This window comes from Chenopodium album, chromosome 22 (genome assembly GCF_948465745.1).
Source record: "Chenopodium album chromosome 22, dcCheAlbu1.1, whole genome shotgun sequence".
Classification (NCBI taxonomy): domain Eukaryota; kingdom Viridiplantae; phylum Streptophyta; class Magnoliopsida; order Caryophyllales; family Amaranthaceae; genus Chenopodium; species Chenopodium album.
The window spans coordinates 6,680,976-6,695,817 of record NC_137855.1 but is presented as its reverse complement, the minus strand read 5'-3'; the positions used below and the strand labels follow the sequence as shown (position 1 = coordinate 6,695,817).

Below are 14,842 nucleotides of genomic sequence, written 5' to 3'. Positions count from 1 at the left end.
ACGGCAAACCCCTTAAGAACTTCATCTGGAAACCTTCCAGAAGCGCGTTCAATCCATTGATTGGACCGATAGGTCAAGGCTGGGATGCTGGAATCCGACCCAACCGTTGTAGGAGCAATTATGGTGGTTGCCTGAGGTTGACGAGGAGATTCAGCAGAAGTGAGATCTTCGATCTCAATACCCTGAATAATCTTCTTCACAACGGCCTCAGGGCTTTTAGCTTTGTTGGCAGTCGGGGTCTTCTCAGACACCGACTGGTCTTTCTTCTTCTCGGGCACTGGTTGATCCTTCTTCTTCTCGGCCCGCCCTTCAGGTTGCCTAGGGCTGGAGATCACAATTCCACCTCGCCGATTGGCAAGAGGTGTTAGCTTTCTTTTCTTGGCATTTTCATCGGCCATGATCTCAGCTCTTCTCTTGGCACTGATAGCTGGAGCACGCCCGCAAACAGAAGCAAGAGTATCGTAGGGGTCAGAGGCTTTGGGGCAGCGTCTGATAACCCTTGTCCCGTTAGAAGATAGTCCGAGTTGTCTGTTATCCAACTTATCAATACCTGGTAAGAAGGAACATAAACTCAATCAGTTAAATGCGGATATAAAAAAAAAGAAAACAACAATAAAAAGGGTAAGGAAGGTAACGATAAACAACAAGTAAACTATGCCGCTTTCATTATGAAAATAAGAAAATGAATAATAAGTGAATAAGAATAATAAAACTAAGAAGGATAAGTTATACCATGCTGGACAGTCCAACAAAGACCGACACGAGATAGCGGCGCGTTGCCCAGAATGTAACTCACATTCGGCACCCACACCGCAGGAATTAGACGGACCTTGCCGTCGCCTTCATCAAATTCAGAGATGTCAAAATGATTGACCGCCCTCTCTTCATGCTTCCCGAGATCTCTCTCAGGGATTGAATCAAAATGGGGGTGAGGCTTGAAAAAAGTTCTCCTCAAAGGAAAATCCTCTGGGACTGACATAAAGAAAAACTTATCCTTCCAACCTTTGCAGCTAGATAATTTAGGGTGAACGGTATATTTGTGAGGTAGGGTATATAAAGACCACCACCCATCTGATTGACCATCCCTCTTTAGGGTAATAAGCCGCCTGAATACATTAAGGGTTAGAGGAAAATTCCGATATAGCATGACCCAAACTGTAGCAATAACGGCACGAATGGTCTGGGGGGTTAATTGAACTAGGCAAACATTCCAAGCCTTCAAAATTTTAGCAACAAAGGGATGTAGAGGAAAACGGAGGCCAAAATCCAAGTGTTTCATGTACACGGCCACGGAGCCAACTGGACAATCCAACACTGAAGCTCCAGATGGAGGAATACACAACTCGTACCCATCAGGTAAGTTAAAGAACCTTTTTGCACGACGACAATACTCCTTTGCAATTGCCGTTTTCCTAAAGGCTTCACTTATCTTTGCCTTTGCAACTTTCCCCTCGTTGGCAAGAGCCATAGGTTGTCGGAACTCATCCCTATCAGTCTCAGAATTATACCCCTCATCCAGGTTCTCTTCCTGGATAACCTCAGCCGTTAAATCAACAATGTTATCCCTACTCTCATTATTTACACTATCTTCCTGAGTCTCGTCATCTCTTAAAACTGAGTTGACGGCAGAATCATGAACGGGAGATGACGGACCTTCTTGAGGGGTTGAAAGGATGTCGTCCTCAGGTTCTTCTTCAGAAGAACTTACAACCTGACCTTGTCCAGGTCTTTTGCTAGATTCCGCTGCCTTAGCGGCCTCAGCTGCTTTAGCTGCTTTGGCGGCCTCAGCGGCTTCACGGGCAGCGGCTCGAGGCTGGTAACTGGTACTCTTTACCCTTGGCATAGTGTTTATACCTATATTGCCAACGTTAGTGCCGTATTGATTAAAATATCGTCTCCCAGTAAAGCTGCGTAAGTGATAACGGACACTAACAGGCTCAACGTCAAGAATTTCAGTATCGGCAGGGATATCAGGGTTAGAAGGGTGAAAGGCACTTTCGCGGTGAGCAATGGTCCTATGTATCATAAAAGCGCGTTTTTCTTCTTCAGAAGTTAACGTCTCAAAAGGGTAATCAATATTATCAGAATGGGAAGACGAATTACCCTGATTACTACCAGTTTCTTTGCCTAAAGATTGTCTAATTAAACGACGCCTAGCAGTACTAAGGTTAGGAAAATTCTCTTCGACACTATCTTCAGACATTTAATTGAATAAAAAAAAAAATATAAAATAGCATGAAAATCAGGGGTTAGGGTGCGACAGTACCTTCGATATAAATCGCTGATTTAGTGCCTCTAACTGATAAGAAACGATGAAGAAGGAGAAAGTACGCCCGAGGAGACGGAATGCACAAACTAAACGCGAGGAAGATAAGAAAGGAAAGAACTTCGGTCGGCAACTTAAGCTTTCTTGAGAGGAAACTAGGAAGGAATGCGAAGTGATAAGAAAATGGCAAAATTTTGATCTAAAAAGGGGAAACTGAATGGCCAACTGAAGTGAAAGGCAGTTCAGATATCCGACGGCTATTAATTGACAAACTTTTTCAAAAAGCAGCGGCAGGATTTGTGACACGTGTAAAAATTTTTCCGCCCAAAAAAAAAAAAAAAAAAAAAAAAAAAAAAAAAAAGAGAGAAGAAGAAAAACGGTTACACTACCATAACGTATACTTTGAAATGAATTGACCTTGTAAGCTATCAGCATACAAGGTCACTTGGGGAGGAAAACGGAGTTTTTTCGCTCCCAGGTTTTTGGTAATGAATTGACCTTGTAAGCTATCGGCATACAAGGTCACTTGGGGAGGAAAACGGAGTTTTTTCGCTCCCAGGTTTTTGGTAATGAATTGACCTTGTAAGCTATCGGCATACAAGGTCACTTGGGGAGGAAAACGGAGTTTTTTCGCTCCCAGGTTTTTTATAATGCATTGACCTTGTAAGCTATCGGCATACAAGGTCACTTGGGGACGAAAACGGAGTTTTTTCGCTCCCAGGTTTTTATAATGAATTGACCTTGTAAGCTATCGGCATACAAGGTCACTTGGGGAGGAAAACGGAGTTTTTTCGCTCCCAGGTTTTTGGTAATGAATTGACCTTGTAAGCTATCGGCATACAAGGTCACTTAGAGAGGAAAACGGAGTTTTTTCGCGCCCAGCTTTTTTGTAATAAATTGACCATGTACGCTACCAGCATACAAGGTCACTTGCGGGAGGAGAGGGGTTAATAAAACTGATGAGTTAATGAAACTGATGAAGAACACGGCGTTACGGCACAAAAATTATCCTCTTACATAAATAGTAATAATAAAAAGTACTAAAAGTAGCAAATTAAAATGACACTTCTCAGCAAAAGAACATAGAGCTTAAAAATATATGAATATGTAGAAGCTAATTTGCCTGGATACAGGCCAAGCGATTAAAATGAATTATGACAACGGCAAGATTAGTAATGAAACTTTGTTAGTAAGCAGTACTTGACAGAGTACAAGAAACGTTGTTACAATAAAATTTCCAATTTAAGGAAGAGTCTGAAGAATGAGATGTGGAACCCAAAGTTTGTTTTGTTAGGTTCAGCTTGTCTCCCATGATTAACTGAGCATGATGATGAATGATCATACGTCCTCACTTGGGGGGCTAATTGTATGGGATGATATCTGGGCATGACCAATATCTTGCGAAAGCACATGAGGGATGATATCTGGGCATGACCAATATCTTGCGAAAGCACATGACCAGATCACAAGAAGATGCTGATATGTTGCAGAAAGAGGACATGTCGGCCTGCCGCAATGTAACACGTGGCAACAGAAGCTCGACACTTGGCACAAAAGGTTGTGCATGGGTGAAAGCCACCTGTCAAGGTAGATTATTATAAATAAGTAGGTAAGACCTCATTAATGAAAAAATTAATTGCACTCTCTCTCTCTCCTCTCTCTCTACTTTCTCTCTCTTACTTATCTTCTTTTCTCAAACACTTTCTGACTTTATCATCGGAGTGGTTATCCCCGGACCACCCCGGGGTTAGCTAACTTCTTCTCATTGTGTAGGTTCTCAGCTTGCCGATAGGAGTATCAGAATCTCAAGTCCGAGTTCTTGGAGGGGTTGAGATCAGACAGAAACAATAAGCATAACAAAAAAAATAACAGACAACCAAGCTATACCTTGAATTGATTTTAAAAAAAAAAAAAAAAAAAAAAAAAAACTGTACCTTGAATTAGGAGGCAGGACACATTGTTGTAATAAGGGCAGAAGCGGTCCGAGAACTCGATTCACAGCCTTTTCAACCTGATGACATTTAACAATTACCCAATATGTAAACAATCCTTCCTCGAATAGTCTAATAATTCTAAACAACAGGGTACCACGTAGAAAAACCCTTTTTACGAAAAATTTACTAATTCGAATCAGAAGTATGATTGAGGAAAAGAATAACACACAATGACATTAAAATTCTAAAAAACCCCATCAAATAAGAAGAAGGAATGCTAAAATTAATGACCTCTTCCCCAATTGTAGGCTTAAGGTGGGCCATAAAATCTTGCATCCATTTCACTTCCCCTAAATTAGTAACACCTTTACACCAACATTCCCTAAAAGTTATAAAACTCTGATTAGTAAATGCTAATTGCTAATCAACTCATAAACACAGAATTAATTAATGATTAATAGTTGCAATTAAGTAAAACCCAGATGAAACTATTAACTCAGGAGGCTTGGATTGTTCATTGGGTTGTTGATCACCAATGAATCTTCTAGAATCCATGGAATTTCTTGTACCCAAAATTGGAATTACCAATAAAATTAAAAAAGAGAGTTTTTTAGGAGAGAGAAAGAGAGAAGTAAGAAGTTGAGCATACCAAGCACTGAAGCACTGCCTATCTTTTTATAGTGAAGAGAAGAGAAGAGAAGAAAGAAAAGATTGAAATTTCATGGAAATGTTGATTTCTCAGGTAAAATTTGAAAATTAAACTGAATTAACCAACTAATTTACCTCAGTAATAGAAGTAATTAAAGAAGGGAAGAATATACTTTTTTGTACAATATTTCTTCAAACAAAAAATTGGCGGCTGATTCAGTGACTTCATTGAGGATAATTGCCGTGACTTTCGAAGTTTGACGCGGTATATACGCGTTCATATACCTTAGGTCTTCAATTGGTGACATTTGGCTATTTGGGTAACAATGATTGACTTTAAATCAATGTTTTTGTTGGTACTTTTAATAGTGTCGTGTGACTTGTTGGTACTTTTAGACCTCATGTTAATGCGGATTACAGAGTCCGATTTTTTTACCATTAGGAGGTTCATAGCATCAAAAGACAAACATAATTGGAGTTTGCTAGCAATGATATCCTACTTCAAGAAGTTAATGATGTTTTTAACTGATCAGGTTCTATTGTCCCAACAGTTTGATGATTCTATAACTTTATTGCGTTAGATTTTTTTGATATACATTTCTGCAACCGAGGAATTCAATATAAAAACTAAACAAATCACTCTATATAGTGAACAGGCACATTTTTTTATCACCTGGGAATATCATGTATCAATCATTAAGTAATGGCTTAACTGAGGTTACCTGGTTTTCATTACAAGTTTAATGATTGTTTTTTCGTGGAATGAATCATTAAAACTCATACAAATCTCATACAAATGAAACACCAGGTAACTACTGTTACATGACTCAGTAGGTGATATCCTTCAATATTCTTACAAATCAGACACATTACATATATTGGCTTGTAAGAAATTAATGTATCATCTAAACTTTGCAAATACAACGCTTATCACTTTATCAGTAGCGTGAGTGTCCAGTCTTTTGCTTCTTCAGAGCTCTGCAACTATCTATTCTTCTTATCCTTATTAAAAAGTTTAAATTAACTAGGATTTTCCTCCAGCATACCCAATAACTGCTTGGAGTTTCAGTCCTCAACTCATCTGTACTATTTAAAGCCTGCAAGTCTCCAACAGAAGCCTCGCCCTCACCAAAAATCTCTGCAATATATTCATCAATATTGGAGAAAGATGAACTTGTGCTTAGTACAGACTGTGAAGCACAGTTATCCACTTGTTGCATCCCTGCTCAATTACACAACATTGTTCAAATGAAGGTTAACATCTAAAACCCGGGTTTCAAAAAAAATAAAACCAAAAAAAGAATTCTGAATTTCAGGTTCTTAATAGATTTTTCGTACCAGAATCAGTAGACATATTAGGAAACAGAAAGGATGCTGAACATAATTCAGGTGGCAAAGACGTCAGTGAGTCTAGGCTATGATCTGATATCTGCACAGGCATATTGACTGCAGGATTTGGATTGTTATCCTGTTAAATAGGTAAAACAAATGGTTCAGTTAACAGTACATAACTACTTCGTATATGAGGATGTTAATTATAGTGTTTAATAAATGCAATTTCATAGGCACGCATGTACAAAAAGATAACCACTTCTACTATGACTGTTTCATCACTTTCATGTATTCTGCTTAAAATATACAGCGACCTCATTTTCATGTCATGTCCTATAATTTCTTTCACGAATTTAAGTGTTTAATGTCTTAAAAAGAGATATCTCGTTCTAATTAGTCAATGATTAAAATTTAGTGGCTAGCTTACCCCAGAAACACAAGCCATAAAACATGCTGATTCAGTAACGACTCCCATGTTTTGCAATGAATCATCTGAAACTTGAAGAGTTTGCACGAGTTAGCATCATTCTTTACAAGACTAATGTTCAAACCAACTTCAGGAAAGAAAATCATTAAAGCATAGTCAATTTAAAGGAAATACTTATCACAAGTCTAACTGGGGAGCCCAAAGTTTGTTTCGAACAAGTAGTACTACAATTATATAATTAGTGCATGCGACTATACAGATTATAAACAAATGACGTTTCCTCCAATTGTTTTTTTTAAATAAAAGATACGGAGGTGCTTGTTCTAAGCAAAATCTAGCAAAGGAGGCAAATATAGCAAGCAATTATATGATATATGATTTTTATTGTTCTGTAATAATATCAGTTTTATCCTGAAAATGCCCTAAGATATTCGTTAACTGATTGACTGTCATTTGTCTATACCTTGATATGTTGCTGCAGTACCAGGATACTGCATAGGTAAATTACTGGGGTAAGTGTATGGTGGGGGTGCTGCTGCTGGTTGTTGCTCTTGCTCTTCTTGAAGTTCCTGTTGTTCAGCACTAGATGGACATGCGAGTCCTTCTTGAGTTGGTACAATTAGTTCAAGCTTATGTCGTTTTTCATATGCAGATTGCCTTAATTTACCAGCTTTTTCCTGCAAAAAGAACAGAGAAATCCAATTAGAAAATCTAAACCACAAGTTTATATAGCTTGGACAGTCATGCATGAGCAGAATCTTCCTCCTTTTTTCTCCTCCCAGTTAAAAAAGAGGTGGACGGGATCAGAGACAGAGAACACCAGGTACCTTCTGGGTAAAATCAAGAGATTCATAAAGCTGGGTTGTTCCACCCTTGAATGTAACCCTTTTAATGTTGAAGGCACAATCTAATATAAGATCATCCCCTGATGCATCATCATAGTACCGATACTGCTCTTTGGTTAATGTGCATGCCTCGGCATTTTTTACAATTTCATCCCACTTTGTTTCAGGAACTCTTAGAATCTGATTTTGACAAGAAAAGAACATTTAAAGTGATCAGCATGAGACCTGTTTGCAGAAGTGATGCTTAGAAATTAGCATGTTTAACAAAGAAAATAGTCCTTACAGCTTTCATTTTCTTTTCATCAGTGTGATAAAGTTGTAGGAAGTCCTTCACTGTATGAATTTCTTTTTCCTTTGCCCTACAGCAAACTTTTCCAGTTATGTTTATGTTTTTCAATCGCCATAACTCATCTTCAGGAGACGGAGTTGGATGCTTTCGATAATCTGGATAAATAGTTAAATGTCCAATTAGCACTATATGAACATCCAAACAAAAAGGAAATATCTTAGCTAAGCCTGGGTATGTAATTGCTAATTTGCTATGTGTAGTCTTTTTTTAGTCTCTGAAGCAGCAAACAAAATACAAAAACGAGGATAAATGAAATATATGCAAAGTTCAAAGCTGTATAAAAGAGTTATATTTAGTTACTTTTCCCGCGGCTTTCTTTCACCCGAAATTCTTTTTCACTTACTGCTGATCTTACAACCCTTCCAGAAGGAAGACCACCTATAACTTGAGCCCCAAACCTAAACGTTCCATTTCTCATTGACTTTGAGTTATCCGTGAAATAAAAGCCAAAAACAGCAGCAACTCCTCCATTCAATGAAAACTTGGTGTTTCCAATCAAAAGTGACCCTTTACCTTTCCTTGGGCGGGCAATATTCTCTTTGAATTTCTCCTCGGTCCAATTTTGTTCCTCCTCAACATTAAAATCACCATCAAGAACGTCAATCTTAATCTTCACACAAGAATCAACACCAACTTCTACTCTTTTACCAAACTCATCAAGCAACTCCACTTCAAGTGAAGTACCCTCCTTTTCTATATTGCTCTTAGTTAACAGTTCATCAGGTATTATGCCCTTAAAGGACAATCGAAAGCTTCCTGGTGTAGATGATGACTCGACGTGATCTGGCAATGAGCTGCAGCAAGGGTCAAAATTAAACTGTTAATTCTGGTATTATGTCAAATATTTTGGATGTCAAGTACATACGAATACTATTTGTAATAGATGAGCCCCTAAACAATGTTAGAACATGTACACTCTTCAAATAGTCAAAGTGTAGCACAAAGGAAGGATTTAAAAGCAATTTTGATATCACTGAAACTCATCACTTATTTGAGAATTGTACTATGAATGAGCATGTAGTAAATGATATGAAGTATATTTCAACAAATATAATTTCAATTCATTAGTATTATGCCTGATCTAAAAAATTGGAAATCTGAATTTCTGATTTCAATCCATGAAAAATCCTGATAAAATACTTTGTATGAACTAAAATTTGGATATCCAAATCTGATCCATATTTACTAATGATGAATAAATACTATGTATTAATCTTGATCATTACGATCCAAAGCCTTACTTTGCATTATTATTAATTGAAATAATGCACAAAAGTCTATAGAAGCAAGCACTGCTGCACTGATGTACCCAAGATACTGGCATTAATGAGGAAACCAAGTAAAATGTAGCCAGAAATACATATATTCCACAATTTTACCACGTTTTGGGAGAGAAAACAATTACTCCATACATAGGTTCCACAATTTTACCACGGTTTGGACAATGGAAAAGTATAACATTGAAAATATTGGAATCCTTATGCTTATAATTGAGCATTAATTGAGACAATCCAAGTTAACCCCCTTGTATTTATCAAATGGCAAAGTTACCAATAAATGCGTAATTTCAATCTTGAAGAAGTAGGAGCTTTGCCTATGTTATTACATTTTGCTCCTTGATAAACGAAATATGTTTTTCAAAGAAATAAATTGGGACTTCCTTGCATTAGTCTTCTTCCAAATCAATAGGAAACTTGTAAGATAAATGCTGCTCATTAAGCAAACAATGAATTTTGATGTTTCCATTGATTTCAAGGAAAACTAGCTCCAAATTATAAGCCCAACAATGGATTATATCAAGTGATCTCATCAAATAATCAAACAAATTAATTAAAACAATACACAAAGTACTTCATATATAAATAAAACAAATACATTCCCATAGTTTTACTTTACCTATCTATTGATCTACACTACTTCGAGTATGTAATGTAGTAGTCAAAAACATCTCCATATATATATAAAGTCCTACTACTTCACCTAAACAGAATATGAATGATCCAATTTCCAATCCGATTGTATATCTTAATAATAGTAATTAAATATTTCTCAAAAAAATAATAATAATAGTAATTAAATACAGAAAATAAGAGCATAAACAACCAAAGTACTAAACAATACCTTGAAGTTGGAGGCAGGGCAGAATTTTGCAAAAGAGACAGCACTAGATTCAGTTTATTTTGAACCTATTCATTAATAAAGAAAATATTTGTCGAATCATTATCAGATAGTACTTCCAAAAAAAGAAAAAGAACCTGCCAAAAAATATAATAAATTGAATAAAATTGCATTGATCAACGAAAAAAAAAACCTCTGTAATTGAAGAATTGACTTTCTCAAATGAAGATCGAATCATAGTTCCACTAGCACCACTACAACAGCAGCTGCATAGCAAGCAAGCCATAGAAAATTAGAAATCAAAATTGACAGTTGAAATGATAATATTGAATTTTATTTTTACGTAGTTGTCATTATGTTTACTAAATTATAATGTAAAAATTGATAATTTAGACCTTTACTGAAAAGAACTTAAAACAAAATTACTCACTTGAAATGCAGATGAGGGTGTTCTTCACCAGAAAAATTTCCAGATGCCATGCCAAGTAAAAAATTACCCAAATAAAAGAAAAAAAAAATAAAACTTAATTTTAAAAATAATTGGGATTAAAAAAAAAATCAAAAACTGGGTTAAGAAGTGAATGGCGAGGAGAGAGAAAATTGGCAAAAATGAGAGCCGCCTCTGTTTTATTTATAAAACTATAGAGTGGAAATGTGAGAGGAGCTTGAAAATTCAATGAAATGTAGTTAGTGTAAATTAACAAAGTTACTCAGTTTCTCCAACATTGTAAATTATTTTAACCGAGTAAAGAAACTTTGATTTTGGCTATGGCTGTGCACCATTGACGAAGTCATTGTCAGAAGAAAGGACGGTCTTTTTTTTTTTTTTGGTTGTGGAAGATAAAGAAAGGAAAGCTTTTGTCATTACTCATTAGTTAAGATCCAAGAGACTGGTTTTTTTTTGGGTTTTATTTACGAGTTAGACACTTGGAAGTGAAGCGGGAGGGTAATGAATCTAATGATCCCTAAGAGTGAGGCCAATGGATGACCAAGTCATTGGTCATGAGGAGAGAAGAGGAGTTTTAATATTAAAAAAATGAAACAAAGAAAAAATTGGATGAAAGAGAGTCATGACCTGGTCTTGAAGATGACTAAGCTCAAAATTTTGTCATGAAAATGTTAATGACAAGTGGCAGTGTATTATTGGTTGAAGAAAAAGCAAACTTGCATGTGGGGCATGGTAAAAATAGGAGAGACAAAATCATGACCAAAGTTAATTTGGACAACCATTGGGAGTCTTTGGTCATGGTTGGTCATGTGACTTGGTCATGGATGAGTAGAAAGAGAAAGAAATTATATAATAATCCATGACCAAATATTTTAGGTCATCCAATCCAATGGGTATGCTCTAACCCTCACGTAACACAAGTGAAAGAATTCTATTTAAACTTATACTCCTTTTGTACTCCGACATTGTTCACTTCATCTTATTTTTGCTGAAATGAAATTAATTTTACTGGACTGAAATTATTTATGTTAAACTGAATTTATTTTGCTGAACTTTAATTATTTTGTTGAATTAAAATTATTTTTATTCATTCTCTATTATATTTCTTCTTTAGAGCTCCTGATTTTTACGACTGAAATTATTTTTGCCGAATTGGACTTATTTTTACAAAACTCAAATTACTTTTATTAAATACTTATGGTGAACTACACATGACCGCTATTGTATTTAATACAGGGTTTTAACGAGAAATTACAAATTTTATCCGATCTGTTTAAGTAACAAATAGTCGTACTTCGTAAGTGAAAAAGAATAAATCCTTCCAAAAATAGTCCTAATTGTAAAGAATATTCTAGAATTTTAACTACCACTATAAGCAGACTGAACTTCACAAATAACCAGTTCTCTTCATCACACGTTGAATATTGCCATATTGGTCACGTAAAGTGGTAAACTAGTAAAACGCGTCGGCTTTATCCCAAATAATGAAACTTGGCTTCTTTTACTGACCCACACACACTGACACTGACCCAAATAATGTACTCCGTAAAATAATTTTAAACAATGTTTAAAATAAGAAAGATAAAAAAAATAAATAAATAAAATAACAGTCTTCCAATCTACGAGTACTAGACTTTGTGGAATGAATTGGGAGTTACTACTAACTACTTATAGCTAACGGAGATACGGAGTATAAGTATATAACTACATACAAAGTATGGAGAATTTTGTCATACTTATAGACATTCATTTGAACTCAAGTTAACCCATCCTTTTGTTCGTTTTTAATTATAAGCTTCTCATCTAATTATTATTTACTATTTTATACTTAATTTAAGTTAAATGTTACTTGTATAACATAAGAAGTGTAACATAAAATATCCCCTCAAAAAAAAAAAAAAAAAAAAAAAGAAAAAAGTATACCATAAAATAAAAATAACAAATATCAAGCTTGTTTAAGAGATTCTTCAGCCAAGCCTTTGTTTTATTCGGTTGTCAAAATTTTGAATTAAGCTCAAATAGTTTACAAACTAGATATGCTCATTAACACCATGATCTATTCATGATCAAATTAGACTTTTATTTTATTTTATTTTAATTTTTTTTTTTATGGAGCTAAAAGACAGTGAAGTTCTGAAACATAGAGCATGTTTTATTATGTGCCATAATGTATAGCCATTAGCCAGTCTTCTGCCTTAATACACAACCATACAAAAATTCAAGTATAAACATCAGCTAAGAAAAGGTAAACTCGATTTCAAGCCCCTAACTTCCCTGCCTCCTGCCTTTCCAAATACTCAAGGCCAGGCTAAGTACCATACTGATCCTAACACAGAGAAACAATCGCGATTTCATAGCACCTTCATCATGCTTAACCAATATCCTCCAAACCATCTTCAGGGTTCGCGATCTCTGAAGCATCAGCAGACACACCAGGGATAGAAGAGAGCATCCCCATGCCTTCTCCCCTTAGTAATTGGTCAGGATGCCAACTTGAGGCCTGGTCGTCGAGCATTGTGGTGGAAGTTGGTGGCATAGTGTAACATAAAGGTGGAAGGCAGACATCTCTTGGTGAACCAATAAATAAATTTTCGAACAACGAATTGTCCAAACCCATGGAGTTGTCACCTAGCTGATGGCTATACTCCCCTGCACTGGACTCTGGCATCTGAATCATCTGTTGATCTGCATTAATCAACGAAAGCAGAAACCGAGTGATTAATAGTTTCTGAAACAGAAATTTTCAGGAATAGGATTATGTGACACACTTCAATTGACACTGTAACAAAGATTTGTAATAACACTTCTTTACTTCTTACCATTGACACAAAATTGCTGCAGACTCGAGCATGGAACAGTTGAAATGTTAATTTGGGCCGAGTTATTGTTCAGATTTGTGCAAACATCATTTCCTGTAAAGCAGGAATCAGCACGTTGAATGATTTCTTTCCACTTCTTATGCGGTACCTTGACAATCTACAACATACACAGATCAAATCAGATTATGCAGTCCAATTTCTACTGTCTAAAACCGTAACAAGCAGTCTAAAGATATACTCACACCGCGTAGTAAGGATTCATCACGGCGATACAGTGAGATAAAATCCTTCACTGTATAAATCTGATTTTCTTCCAACTTTTTGGAGATCTTCCCGTCTTTAGCAATCCAGCACAAACGCCAAACTTCATCGTCTAAAGATGGAATGTCATGCTTCTTATAGGCTGCAGCAAAGCATATAATATACAAATCAGATCATCAACAAAGCTGAATACTAACCCTATAACATGTAGGTATGTTACATTGTTACATGACTTACTCTCTCCACGACGATCTTTCACTTGATAAGCATTACTCACTGCTTCCCTCACACGGTCTTCTTCGGCCACTACTCTAGCCCCCAATCTAAACTTCTTGCTTCTTACCCAACTGGAATTATCCGTGAAGCAAATGTCATTAACAAAACCAATTCCATTGTGTAAAACAATCTCACATTGCCCAACCAACAATGACCCTTTGTTACTTCTCTTAGATACTATATGTTTACAGAAGTCGCTCTTTGTCCAATTTTCTAGTTGCTCGGCCTTGAAATGACCTTGAATAACCACAATTTCAACCCGTTTTGATGATAAGGGACTGTCTGTAATTAGATGCCCGGAAACTGCATCGAGTAGCAGTACCTTAATAGGTGAAGACCCTTCAGCTTCAACCTTGTTTCCAGTAAAAAGTTTGCAGGGTAGATTGCCCTCAAACTGCAGCTTAAATGGTCTGGATTCAGATGGATCAATCGGATTTGGGCATGACCTTGGACATAATGAAGTTATTTAGCGCGTAAACCTTGGTCGAGTTAAAAAAAATAAAAAAAAAAAAAAAAAAAAAAAAAAGAGTTTAATCTAAAGTAGAGTTGGAACAAATTGACCGATAAATAAAATAGATTTATCACAAACTAAACATAAAATATGTGGGTAATTATAGATACTAGTACTTCATATAAAATACAATTTCCTCAACAAATTATGAAAAATAACTGACCTTGAGATGGAGAGGGGAGAGCGTTGAATTGTATCCTCCACTTCCTCTCGGACCTATTCATATTGTAATAATTACAAATTCAATAATTGTATCTAGTAAAGTTGTAATACATGACTTTATTTCAGACATAAAACAAATAAGACGAAAGAACATATGATTAATACAAATTCTTAAATGAACCTGGTTCACACTAATTTATTGTGAACCACTAATATTAGTGAAACTATGGTTGTTTTATTAATAAAAAAAAAGTCACTATAATAAAATGAAGGTTAGTATGTTGAAAATAAAAGTCATTTTGGTAATATATAGGCTATAAGAGGTTAATTTTTTTAATGAAATATTTTATAAGGTCAATATTAATAATAAAGGTCACTATGTTAAAATTAAGGTCATAACATCGTACTTCAAGTTCACAATAGTATTAAACGTTATACAACTTTTA

At 35.7% G+C, this 14,842-nt stretch overlaps 1 protein-coding gene and 1 long non-coding RNA gene across 5 annotated transcripts; both read right to left on the bottom strand.

Annotated features, from left to right (window-relative positions):
* Positions 1 to 3,343: 3,343 nt before the first annotated feature.
* LOC145606148 (uncharacterized) lies at positions 3,344 to 4,720 on the bottom strand. 2 transcript variants are annotated; one of them, XR_014105222.1, is made up of 4 exons: positions 4,697 to 4,720; positions 4,492 to 4,582; positions 4,201 to 4,277; positions 3,344 to 4,084 (listed from the first exon to the last, which is right to left on the bottom strand). It is a non-coding gene; the product is annotated as an uncharacterized LOC145606148 (long non-coding RNA). The 2 variants fall into 2 exon arrangements; XR_014105221.1 differs by having other exon boundaries at positions 3,344 to 3,845.
* A 708-nt stretch (positions 4,721 to 5,428) lies between these two features.
* Positions 5,429 to 10,674, bottom strand: LOC145605704 (uncharacterized). Of its 3 annotated transcripts, none has more exons than XM_081661775.1 (10): positions 10,350 to 10,674; positions 10,113 to 10,185; positions 9,923 to 9,987; positions 8,102 to 8,595; positions 7,736 to 7,896; positions 7,435 to 7,632; positions 7,071 to 7,284; positions 6,608 to 6,678; positions 6,187 to 6,316; positions 5,429 to 6,070 (listed from the first exon to the last, which is right to left on the bottom strand). In XM_081661775.1, the coding sequence occupies exons 1-10, from the start codon at positions 10,397 to 10,399 to the stop codon at positions 5,787 to 5,789; spliced, it is 1,740 nt and encodes a 579-aa protein (XP_081517901.1). In that variant the 5' UTR covers positions 10,400 to 10,674; the 3' UTR covers positions 5,429 to 5,786. The 3 variants fall into 3 exon arrangements, with proteins under 3 accessions (XP_081517901.1, XP_081517902.1, XP_081517903.1); XM_081661776.1 differs by having other exon boundaries at positions 6,608 to 6,672; positions 10,350 to 10,672; XM_081661777.1 differs by having other exon boundaries at positions 8,315 to 8,595; positions 10,350 to 10,672.
* Positions 10,675 to 14,842: the final 4,168 nt, after the last annotated feature.